At 36.8% G+C, this 13,361-nt stretch overlaps 1 protein-coding gene across 3 annotated transcripts in view; it reads left to right on the top strand.

Moving 5' to 3' along the window:
- The window catches only part of GRM8 (glutamate metabotropic receptor 8), a 359,395-nt gene that overhangs the window by 151,016 nt on the left and 195,018 nt on the right, over positions 1-13,361 (top strand). For all 3 annotated transcript variants that reach the window (XM_040596730.1, XM_040596729.1, XM_040596731.1), the window contains 3 exons: positions 8,611-8,746; positions 9,219-9,373; positions 10,625-10,762. In XM_040596730.1, the coding sequence (XP_040452664.1) occupies positions 8,611-8,746; positions 9,219-9,373; positions 10,625-10,762 (429 nt within the window). The remainder of the gene's footprint in view (positions 1-8,610; positions 8,747-9,218; positions 9,374-10,624; positions 10,763-13,361) is intronic.

Below are 13,361 nucleotides of genomic sequence, written 5' to 3'. Positions count from 1 at the left end.
CAGTAAGAAGCATGCAAGGGAAAATTAGGACACCAGCCTACCATTAAAACCAGGCAATCCAGGACAATTTAACTGAAAACAGTCTTTCATAGCACTGATAAAATGCTTAAAATAAACAGGGTGGGGAGTGGAATAAAAAAATGTTAAATCAAAGATCTCTGTAGGGAACAAATTATCCTGAAAGAGGAAAGGTTATATTTATTTAGAAATAACTGTTTTTACAAAATCCAGCCCTTCTTGTGGTGGGGTTCCTTTTCGTGCCTAAACATAGTTGCAAGGAATTTTATAAGCTCCTGTGTCATCTTCATGATGTTGAATACACCCATCAGGGATTGTGACTTGGGACCGTTCACTGACTGTACTTGGAGGTAAACTGGCAATATTTATGCCTGACCCACCTCTAGAATTTTTTGAAGCATTCATTTGCATTTAAACTCCCTAAAACACCAAATCCAAATGCTACTCAGGCCCATTGGTACTGAGAATTTTAGAGAAATGGAGGAAAGAGTAAGGACCATATTCAAGCTAATTTTCAGAGAAAAACTCATTAGGTAACAACAGTCCAGGTTTTGTGTTCACACTGTTACTTTGTTATGAATCAGTACTGATATTACTTTTAAAAAAATTTGGAAATCTTTTAGAATTTAGACATTTATTAAATTTCTTTTCATAACCTAAATTTTCCCAGCCTTTAGAAAACAAACAAAAATAAGGCGGCTCCTTTCCTCAAGAAGGATGTACCTGGCATGTAGACAGAAAACAGAAAATAACAGTATATTTCTTTTTTCATATTATACCTCTGCAAGTTCTAAATCTGCAAGTAGGAAGAACCATGTTCCCCCAGAGGGAGATACTCATACCCACTGTGATGATGAAAAAGGACATAGCTGTGAAAGCATTGCAATAGCTGACCAGTAAATGTAAGTGGAGACCAATTTCAATTACATTCTTTTGGCCACAGACTGTTTTGAAGTTTAACTGAGCATCCCGTGTCCTTTATGAAGTAGTTACACAGTGATTCACTGTGGAGAGGAAAATTCCTTTCTCACATCCTTCCAGAATTCATTCCTTTCAGGGCTTTTTTTTCCTGGGTTTGTGTTGTTACCCATTCATAAACATCTCTACTACAGAATTTTTCTTTTAGCCTCTCACTTTAAAGACTTTGGATGTTGGCTTTCATTTACACAAATAGCACTGAAAAGTGAGAGGATGAAAAATGTGGATTTTTTGTGGGTTTGGTGTTTTTTTTTGTTTGTTTGGTTTGGTTTTGGTTTTGTTTGTTTGTTTGTTTTGTGTTTTTTTTTAATCCTGGGGGAAAAAAAAAATAATCAGTAATTTGGTGATGGTGAGAATGTCCCTTGCAGTTATTTTCCATCAGATGGTGATGTCAATGGAATCTGTAGTGGTACATTCAGAACTGATTCTTCTGGGGGGAAAATATAAAAAGAAAAAAAAATCCCCTACTATTTAAAATGGAAATATAAAATAATTGATCTTTCTTGCTTCATGACACCTTAAAGACAGACTCTTATGGCTGAAGTCGATAGCCAGTGGTCTCATATGGAGCCAGAGCTGCTTTTTTTCTTTCTTCCTTTTCTATTTTAGAATGAACATCTGTTTTGCTCATGATGTAAGTATCTGTGGGAGCACATATGTTTGTGAAATACGCATGGCTGTGTGCCTGTGAATGCATATAGGAATGCAAAAACCCCACCAGGTTTAAAAGGAATAGGTGAATTGTATTTATTAGAATGTTTTGTGTTCTTTCGTGGTCTCACTGAACATCTTCTAATGTTTGGGGTTTTTTTTTCCCTACAAGAATGAATAAAAGGAAGATCCAACAAAATACCTAGCTAAAAAGCCTTTTCTAAAACACTGAAATAAATGAAAGAGACTTTGATTTCTTAAAAGCTGTTAGTTTTGAGAGAAAAAGCTCACGACTGTAGATGACATGTTAGTGAAAAAGTACCATTGACCTGCTTGTTAAATAAAAACATCTTTGTCATAAATAATAAGCAATTTAGAGAAAATGCATTTTTACTTAAATAAAGTAAAAAATACACCAAGGTATGGGCTTAAAATGCAGAATGTTTTAATCTGTTAAAAGATTATAACAAAATCTCTCATCCTCCATTATGATTTAGTGTATTGGATACTAAGTGCCACTTTCGTGCATTCAGAGTGAAGTATTCATTATTTATTTTTTTAAGTCATTTTCTTTTTATTGCCTTATATCAAAAAGTATTGCCACTATTGGCTGAAGAATTGAGTGCCTTTGCAAGAGTAAGTGAATTGTTTTCCGAGTTATTTGGTGAGCTTCTGAGGAAATGAAAAGCCACAAGATTTTAGGATATTTCCATACTGCAGTGTAGTTGGTGACTGCAACAAAGGAGGTGTACTGGAGTGAGATTTTAACTAGATTTGGACATCAAAAGCAGTGAAAGTGCCATGACATGGACTTCAACAGGAGAATAGAGCCTGTAGAAGGCTCAGGTTCTTATTCATAAAGCTATGCTACCCTGAAGTCCGTATAGCCACATTGGTGATCGTATGGTTTCTTGAGGTAAATTGAAGGTAACTCTGGAAAGAATGCATGGCTGCATTCAGACCTCCCAACTGCAGTACTTGGCATTAAGGAGACATTTAAGTTTTGAACAATTATTGCTTGAGATATTTGATCTTCAGCTTATAATTATGTCTTCCTAGGTGTCACTCCCTGTTAACTCATGCTCTATAAAATTATTGTTAAGCACATCTAAGGATACACAAGAGGATGGCAGCAAGCTGGTTGTTTAACAATTCCTAAAAATTCCCGATTACCAGCATCACTGAAAGTCCCATGAAGAACAGTCACTTCCCTAATTTTTCTTTAACATTCAGATTTCTTGGAGTTCAAATTTATCAAATAATGAACTGTCTGCTCAAGAATAATGTCTTGATGGATGCACTAAATCACAGGGCTATCCTGATTTTTGTCAACAGAACTTAAGTGTGGAGCATCTTATTGGTTTTGATATCTCCAACAGCCTTCATGCTGAACTAGGTTCTTGACAATTGGAACAAACTTTCAATATAACAAGGTCTCGATTTTCTAGACTTTCAATTTAACCAGGGGAAGGACTAGAAGAGGAGGAGAAATGCAGTTGTCTGTTTTCCCTCATATTCTCTTGCATCGTGTGATACTGTCAGAAGTGTGCAGTCCCCTGTCAGACATTGGCTGTGTCTGCCCACACCAGCACCCTGTGTGCCTCACAGAAGAGTTTCTTACTGAGGCTTCTTCTGAGTCTCTGACATCTGTTCCTCTACTTGGAATAAGAACTTATCTGCCTTTACATATTTCTGTAATGTTTTCTGGAAACTTTCCACAGGCCTGCATTAAAATTTTCTTGGCCTAGTGACCAGTCACATATAATTCTTCATCATCATCATAAATATATATATATTTTATATATATATATATATATATATATATACTTGAAGGCAGCTGTAAAAGTCCTGCCAGATAGGACGGGGTCCCAGATGTGCTGTGGCTATTTGTCATGAGCTTTTTTCAGGAAAAATGTGATTTGTGATGAAGCTGCCATGAAATAATTTTCTTGCAATGATGTATACTAAGTCAGGTGAGGTATGTCTCCTTATTGTAAGAAATAGCTTACCAAAGCAAGAGCATAGCTTGATCCTTTCCCCTTTTACAATGGTAAGGCTAGTTATGTACATGGGGAGATAAAACATCTTAGAGGGTAAACTGGTTCAGAGTAGTATGATCATGGTCCCAACACTGAACAGACTTGAACTGAAAACTATCTTCAGCTTTTCTGACACAAAGACAAGTGTCCTTTCTTGTGCATCCTAGTTACTTGGTACTTAGTTGGTCTAGAATGTAGTGCTGGATCCTAGCTGGGGTAGGAGAAGACATGGCCCCTGTATTATTTATAGCTTCAGCTTTCAGTCTTTGCTTCAGGAAATTAATTTGTTAGCTCAAGTTTTCTACCAAGTCTGCTTGCTATTTTTCAAATACGCATTCAACATCACTTTTTCTGACACCCACCTCCATATATTTAAAGTATTTGATAAATTTACAATTAGCATGCCATCTTGTGACTTCAGAACCCATGAGAACTAAAATGAATGTATATTATAAAATCATCATAAATTTAACTGCCAAAATAATATAGGTCATACATTTAACTTTGGGGTTATTTTCTCATTGATAAAATCATTGTTGTAAGAGCACAAAAAGAAAGGGAAAAGGTCATAGATCCAGTGTACTGACAGTATCTTCAAAATCTACCAGTTTTTTGTTTGGTGATAACCTATTTCCCACAAGCTGTGTTATACAGAGCCCTGTATCACATTTGGTACCCAGCTGTTAGACAGAAGATAAATGGGTATTTATCATCACTGACACAGTGCGGTTGGTATTAACTGTTTTATTCCTCAGATCAAGGTAGGATGACTGAATACCACCTTAGTTTTACAGATCTGAGAACACGCAAAAGAGGCTGAGCACAGTTTGGTGCTGAGACTTTCCCCGCCCCCACCCCCGCCCTCCCTCTGCCCCCGAGTAGCTGAAGAACTACATTTCATCAGTGTCACCTTAATGTCTTTAAAATGTATGACAGATGCAAACCCTTAATTTCACCTCCTGTGCCATACACGCATTAGGGAATGGGTACAATTGGGATAGGTACAATTACCGGTATCTGTTCCTAGCTGAGGTACCTGAAATGAGGCTGTCTGACTCCCTTCCTGGTCCTAATAACATCTCTTGGTGCAGTCCTCCGTGAAGCCTGTTCATAAGTCCTTGTAATTGACTGTTTTTGAACACAACATTTCCTTTTTAATAAAGAAGATAGTTAGCTCTCATTTCCTTATACAAATGTTAGATTAATCATCATTTCAGCCAAGGGAAATTTAGACCAATGTATTTTTTTAGGTACATCCCCAGACAATGGAGGATAACAAACATTTTAGAAACCAGCAACAGGGACAAGCAGTCATCATGCTAAATCAGTCAGAAATGCTGGCAGAGTGAAACATGTAGACGTTATTTGTTCTTATGATTCATAGTGATAAATCCTTCAGGGGCATTAGGTGTCTGAACCATCTGCCCTTTGGCATCTCTGCAGCAAACGGTAAATCCATTGGTATCACATATGAGACATCTGTTCTCAAACTCTCTTTCTTCTTGATTTTGGGAAATCTCTTTTGTTCACCCTTCATAAGATTATTGCAACTACAGGCCTTAAACCCTGCCTTTTTGGTACCTCCGCTAGCTGTTTTTGAGTAATAGTTATTCCTTACTCAGTTTGCTGGCTCCTATGAATCCTTTTCCTAGACACTCATCTCTCTCTGTGTTTGGGCTCTTAGTCCAAGCTGTAGATTTCAAAGGCAGGAGGGCACTGAGAGGTTAGACGTAGTGTTGTAAGTACCTTTGTGGACCTAGCATTTCATCATTAGCTGAAAATTGATACTCTGTTGTTTGTTTGAGCAACAGCTGTATATGCAATACATAGATAAGGATGTACACAAAGTGTTTTGTGAGTTGGAGATAGTTTACACAACTCATTAGAAATGTAGCAACAAGGCTGAATGTATTTTATTGTGTTCCTAGTAGGACTTAATACATTCTTCAATCTAGAGATGCTAAGATGTGCAGTATGGTCATGATTGAACTTGCTGCTGTAATGATGGAATGGTGTTGCTTTTACACCATTTTGACTGAAAATAGCTTTTTTAGATACCGCAGTTTTTCATTGCTTGCTATCCGTTCCATACAGATTGCAGATGGCTGTATATCATGTATTTTATATATATGCATTTTGTAATATTTGCGTTTTGGTTTTATGTGAGAAGAATGGTTTCTGGATATTTTTTTGTTGTTGTTGCTTTTTTTTTTTTTTTTCCTGAGGGCCCTTGCATGAATAGAGATGGTTGAAAAATGCATTCTCAAAATTTGTGAGGTAACAAATTATTCCTTTACACAATCTTTAGGACCTGTTTTACTTTTTGTGCCTGAATGACTCTGGGGACTGTTGAGAGCTTGGCATTGTTTTCCAATTTTATTTTTTAGCAGTGAATTGCTGATTGTTAAATTTACAGGTGTCTGCTAAGTACTTCTTTTACCTTTCAGCGTCTATCAGGTCGAGCGTCTATCAAGATAGTGTAATATCAGTTTAGAAAACTAGCTAAAGCTTTTTATGGTACAGTGTCCATACTTTCCTTGCTGGATTGTCAAAGATACCCAGTGAATAGGGTATCATCTGTTGTTATTGGCAAATTAGCTTTCTGTCATGGGGAGCCAGGCTATTCATAAAAATATGAAGAAATGCGTTGCCAGAAAAAGGCATTATATTCCATTTTAAAGCAGATAGGAGTAAATTATTTATGCTATCTCTTTATACTATTTGTATAGGGTTAAAAATATGTACAAATAATTTTTGTTAGAAATGACAAATTTATGATTTGCAAATATTATTTCTTTCATGTAAAGCAGAGAAGAATTCAGGATAAAACTATACTGTAGTGTGGATCTCTCAATCTAATAAAATAATAATATAACATCCTAAGAAATTGCTGCATAGCTAAAAAAGGTGATACGTTTGCCTGTGACTAAAACTGGCTGATTTCATTTGAAAGTTGTTACTTTTATATTGGCAGCTGATAATTCCATGCTTCATTTATGCCATGTCTAAACTTGATTCAAACTTAGGATCTGACTGTGCAGACAACTATAGATGTCGATGAGATTCTGCAAAGGCAGAACAAAACCCGATAATGGATCCCCAGCATTTTCTAAACCTTACATGGACTAGACTAGAATATTTCAGTTGGAAGGGACGTACAATGATCATTTAGTCCAACTGCCTGACCAATACAGGGCTGACCAAAAGTTAAAGCATGTTGTTATTAAGGGTATGGTCCAAATGCCTCTTAAACACTGCCAAGCTTGGGGCAACTTTGAACCGTTCTCACTCATTCTTTGAGTAAAAGAAATAAAAAAGGCTTCATAAGTATGTTTATTTTGTTTGTCTGCTTTGCTTAAAGATTAGATAAATTTACCTTGAGTAAGCTAATGCAAGAGACCTCTGTAACATTGTCAGGTAGCTTTATATCCCAAGCTACAACTGGCTGGACCCTTCTTTTTGTGCAAATTGTACCACTGACAGTGTGTATTAACCTAGTTTGTGAAGTAGTTTGGGAAAGCAGTAGGCTGACTTTTTGATAGGGAGGGGGAGACTGTTGAGGAAGTTGGAAGGCCTCCCCAAATACAACATAGTCATCTCACTGTGATTGGTTCTCCAATTAATTGTGATATGTAGACATGTATATGCCCTGAATGATCTTACACATCAGAAAATAAATACCAGCATTCATTAAAAATAGAACAGCTCTTTTAAAACACATTCTTATTCTTACTCACACTGAAAGCAGTCTTCAGTGTAGAAGTATTTAGATGCTGAGGTGCAAAAATCATCATTTTCTTTGTCTTTATTTAGTGGCATGCGTCTTTTTGTTAGAAATAAATATTTTCTCATTGCCTTAATATTCTGGTTTCATTAATTTTTAGATTCACCACGAGTCTCTTATATTGGGAATAACAACAATCAAGAGAAAATATTGGTGGGAATTAGATGTAGCAGTACAAATCAGGCAATAGTTCTTAAAGAAAAAAAAAAAGTAAATCCATAAATAAGCACGGAAAGATCACATATGTTATAAGAAGCTGGTAACAATCTGGACTCAGTGCTCCATGAAACAAGCTCAAGGAATTTCTCTCCTTGTGTGCTCAAACGTAGATACCAATGCCATAACTGAGAAGCAGAGATTCCCCTGAACTGATGCATGAAAGCCATTAGAAATCACTGAGTTTCTGTCAAAATTTGTCCCTTTTTGCAGGACAGGTAAAACATAAAGATTTGAATTAGCACTTTCCTCCTTCTGTCAGGAAGATATATAAATATCATCTCTGAGTTTGTGTTCGTTTGCTGATTAGTAATTTAGAATATTCAATGACAACCCAAAACCTTTTAAATAATTAAGACAACTTAATTAAGACTGTCATAATAACAATTAGAAGGGATCTGTATGTATTCGTTCATAAAAGAGCATTTCAAGTTCTCTACTTGATTCTGTAACCACAGCATTTATTGTTAACCTTCTACTCACTGTTGAAAAAGCAGAGGTGTATGATAGTACCTGGTACCAAAAAGCTGCATTACAAACCCATATCAAATTGCAGCTCCCACAGTTAAATGCAATCCTGTGGCAAGACTGGATTCTCAGCTGCCATAAACTGGGGTAGGTCTGTAGAACTCAGTCTAGCTGTTAGTGTGTGGTGCTTGGTGACCTGGCTCAGGATGGTGTTTAAAACTTTATATAAAACCTTAAATTAACAGGTAAATGAGTTGTACTCCTTAATGCAGTATTGTGTGTGGAAACTTGTACAGTGCATATTTCAAAATTCATAGATAATGTAACTTTTGGCTGTGATGCTGTATCTCAGATTAGCACCTTGCTTTCTTAGCCTGCCTGGTTAATTATGGATCATCTGAAGTGTGAATATTTAATGTGCAAAAATTCTTTTTTTTCCTTTTAATTTTTTCTCAGGAGGTGTTTGCATTGCTCAGTCACTCAAAATCCCTCGGGAACCAAGACCAGGAGAATTTGAAAAGATCATCAAACGCTTGTTGGAAACTCCAAATGCTCGAGCAGTGATCATGTTTGCGAATGAAGATGATATTAGGTGCCCGTTTCCTAATTTTGTGTGCTGAAGATGTTTCACATCACAGAGATGCTCAGCTGCCTGGTGCAGAATAGAGCAATGTAGGAGTTTTAGATTCAATCCCCTGTAAAAATTCTTGGAAATCTCATGATAAGAAATTGAGTTCCAGTTATATACCGTCCTGGTACTTTATTCTGTGGAGATCTAACTGATTCCTAGTTCCTAAGAGTGCAGCTCCAATAGATTATTATTTAGTCACTGAAAACAAAGAAACCAAAGATGCTAGAAAAATATGGCTAAAGATGAAACAAATTAACTTGTACAGTACTGTAACTTGAATTCACTACAGCTGTTGTTGAATATGCTTTAGACTGTGAAAACTATTGACTGGTTAGTGTGAGCTTACTTATGCATAGCCAGAATTAATGCTTGGGTTTCTCAAATCGTTTGTAAATGTAGTTTGTTTAATTAGTCATTTGTTGTTTGGTTGCAGGCGAATACTGGAAGCAGCCAAAAAAGCTAATCAGTCTGGACACTTCCTCTGGATTGGCTCAGATAGCTGGGGGTCAAAAATCTCACCAGTTCAGCAACAGGAGGAGATTGCAGAAGGAGCAGTAACCATCCTGCCCAAAAGAACATCAATAGATGGTAGGAATGTACATGGCACAGAATTCTCATTTTCTGACAATGACCTAGCACCCGAGTTCTCTTAAAAAAAATAATAAATTAATAAATCATGTAGTGCTTGATTACAGGGAAATCAGGGGAAACTTTCCAACTAAGTAACTTGAGTTGGGCTGATCCAATATTCTTTCAATATTTCTGTTGAGATGAGAAGATGCTGAATCTGCAATTAGGCAATCATGTAATTATCTAATAATGAGAACATCTGTAGGGGAGAGCTTCTTACCCTTAGTCTGGTGGTTCTTTGGGACAAAAAAGAAGAGCATTGGATGGATGATAATGAGTCAGCTCATTCTTGTGGGAGGAGATCAATCTAGGCGCTACTTTCCTCTCATAAAGTTACTTTAAGAAGCCACCTATATTAACAAAGTTTCTGACTTGTTGGATGAAGTGCCAGTTGTTGGTTTGAATCACTTTATTCCTGAAAGGGTACTGGACATAGTAACATCTCTTACTGTCTGGGTAAGCACTCTAAAGTGGTAAACGATTAGAAAAACTCAGCATTATTGATGCTACTTGGAGCATTTAGCCATATGGAAATATTTGTAAAGTGCTTAATCCAGATGGTGTGTGTTAGTCATGATTTCTTTATGTTTGCTGGGTTGTAGGGGTAAGGCTGGTGCAGAATCTGATCAGATTTAAGCAGGAATCTTTAGTTTCTCAGCTGGGCTCATTAAATATATAAATAGAAGCAGAATTTTAGTGTCCTGAAAGCGTTCTGGTTCAACACAGTGGTACCCAGTCATTTTAGATGGCCGTGAAATGAAATTTGTTTGGGTCACAGTTTTTGAGTAGTGATTACAGTTTGTCTAATGTCTTGTAGGTATCTAATTCTCTATTTGGTTCATCTGTGTATTGAAAATTTAGCTGTTTCCCTAACTATATGGTGGGTTTCTTTGTTGGTTTTTTTTTTTTTTTTTGTTGTTGTTGTTTTGTTTTGTTTTTATATATATTATAGAATTCTGCTGGAGCTTTAGAGATTTTTTTACTGCAGTAGGTATTTAAAGATCTTGTTCTACAGCAAATACAGGTTAACAAATATAGTGCCTTTTTAATGCTTAAATACTACTATGCTCATAAAATATCTTATTATAGTAGTTTGTACTTAAAGTTTTTCTTGTTCTGATATTTATACAAAATCTGTTGTTGTCTTTAAATGACTAATTTTATCCTGTATCATATTTTAATGCTTCTTTCACTTCCCTTTAAATATAGGATTTGATAGATATTTTCGGAGCCGAACACTTGCTAACAATCGAAGAAATGTATGGTTTGCAGAATTTTGGGAGGAGAACTTTGGATGCAAGTTAGGATCACATGGAAAAAGAAACAGCAACATCAAGAAATGCACAGGTAACTGTGAAAGTAAGACATTATCTATAAGTTGCTGGAGTGCAGGAATGGAACTGCTTTCTTTTCATCACTCTTCTGGCTCCCTTCAGTACTCCAATACATATTATTGTGTTGTAAAAGAAGTGTGACATTTTTTTCTCAAACCTAAAGAAAAATTCATGGACAATGTTTGAGAAAGTTAGAAGTTAATTTGCAGAAATCCAGTGATGGTACAGATCTTGTTAAAAACCTGTGGCTGTGGTTAAATTCCATTCATGTTTCAATGACCTTCTCTTTCACCCCATCTATAGTTGTCAATATGATATTTTTTATTTTTTTTTTAGTGAATGGGCACATCACAGTAATTCTCATATTGTTATCCCTGAAGCATATACAGAGAAAATTAAATTGCTGTTTAAACTATTGAGGTCATGATGATGGGTCAAGTCATGAACTCCTTATTTAGTTTACAAACTGTGTTTGGAAGATGGAGTTAAAAATCAAATCAATATGTTCTTATTACTTGTCTTCATGTGAAAAGGACAGGATTCTCTATTGTTATAAAGCTGAAAGTCTCTATGAAGTTTGAGCAAAAACTGTGTAATTGGCACTGGTGTTCTCAAACCTGCTTGCTGAGGCATCAGACCCAGACACTATTGTCATGACAGCTAGTATAGCAGTTGCATCAGTAGCTCTGAGTTTCATCTCCTCTATGACATGTTGGCTTTTTGTTGTCCCTTGCAAAAGTTATTACAAGACTGTTGTTACCTTTAGTTTTCTGTGACTACAGCAGACTATGTTACTACTTGTGTAAATAGTTTTTTTCCTAATGTCAGGGCTCCCAGTGTTATTCCTTTAATTACTGCCACCACCCCCAGCATTACTGGCAGTGACCACCATCTCGGTGACTTGTGGCAGCAGCAATACCTGATTTTCTGCACTAAATATGTAGGTTGCCAATGTGATTTGATTTTCCTGGCAGTGTTTTCCTTCACCAAATAATATTTTCTACACGGAACATGAATATTTTTGTTCTTTTGCTATTCCAAGATTTCTGGCTGCCTGGTGACACCGCCATGCAGCCTTTGTTATGGGGGTGCCCTTCCTAACTTTCTGCAAAAAGCTGCACACCAGCACCCCACTTCTCCTGGGCTTGTCAAACAGACATGCCGTGCAGTCTCCAAGCACATGCACCATTATTCCTGCACTTCCTGAACCACCAGATTTATTGTATGTATACTGTTCCATCGATTCAAAGACTTACTGCACTGGGCTTCGCAATGCACAGATACATCTCACAGAGAAATAGGAGAGACATGCATGCACTCTTTCATTTCAACACTGCTGCCTCATCTTCTGCCTTTTACTTCATACACCACAAAAGAAAAGGATGATATCCAGTTCCTCACTGAGCTAAATTAGCTTATTACTGTAATCCTTTGCTCCTTGGCCTTGATTCATATAGCAGTAATTCATGGCTGGGTAGTTACCCATGTCTGGGAAGGGATTTTTCCCCCCCCCCCCCTTCCTATTTTAAGTGGAAAATAGATGCTTTTTTGAAGTTCTTCAGGTGGAATGAGTGGTGTATGTGCTGAAGTTTGGGAAGCTCTAAATGTTACCACAGATGGTTGTATGACTTGTCTCAGCCTCGTCACATCTGTCAAATTGAATTACCAAATGAAAAGTAGTATATAAAGTGCATAGGCCATATCTTGATAGATTCAAAGTAATTTGCGATTTGAAATAGATATCCGCATATTTTATGAAGCAAAGTTATGGTATGCTCTCTGTGCCTGAAAACAGAAAGAAAACATATTTTCTACACCAGAAAGTTAACATAGTATCAAGGGATAGGATTAAGATGTGAGCAGTCTCATATGAAGGTTGCACATATATTAGTACCTGCTGGGGAAAAAGGTTATGAATTCTGCAAGCAAGAGTACTGCCAAGTGATAGGACCCTTGACTAAAACTGTGCTTACTACAATAAAAAAGATGCTTGGACAGCAGCAGACCTGAAACAAGCTGACTGGTTGATTGTGTTCCCTAGACAAAAAAAAATTGTCTAACTCAAATTTAAAGGGTTGGATAGCAAATGTAACCAATATTTGTTCCTCTTAAATAAACTGAAACAAGACATGCGGATGGAAATTTGAACTAAACCTCCTGCGATTTAAGGAAAAATGCTCGGTGGACAACGAGAGGGTGACATCCCCCAGTCTAATCCTCGAGAATCGCAATGGTATCTTGACTACCCCAGATCATTTGTCATGCCTTCCATGCACAAAAAGAGGCAGCAATGAAATCCTGGCTGGTTCTTCATACCGAAGCACTCAAAACAGATGAGTCAGTCTACTGTGATCTTCTATGTCTGCTAAAGTTTAGAGGGGAGAATATCTCACCCATGAGTTTATCTTTCCCTTGAAAAGCCAAAGCAGGCTTCATTAGCCAAGCCTGCTCTGAAATAATGGCAGTAAATGAAAGAAAATAATAAACCCTCAAATTTCGATAAAGATATAGGAGCTGTTACATCTAATTGTTCATAACTTTATATTAAAGACACAGATTCTTGGCCTATCCAAGTTGCCAGTTGCCCTTCCAGTGGGTTTTCTCTGAACTTC

The sequence above is a fragment of the Falco naumanni genome, chromosome 5 (genome assembly GCF_017639655.2).
Source record: "Falco naumanni isolate bFalNau1 chromosome 5, bFalNau1.pat, whole genome shotgun sequence".
NCBI lineage: Eukaryota > Metazoa > Chordata > Aves > Falconiformes > Falconidae > Falco > Falco naumanni.
The sequence above is the reverse complement of the archived record's forward strand: the minus strand, read 5'-3'. Positions and strand labels throughout refer to the sequence as shown.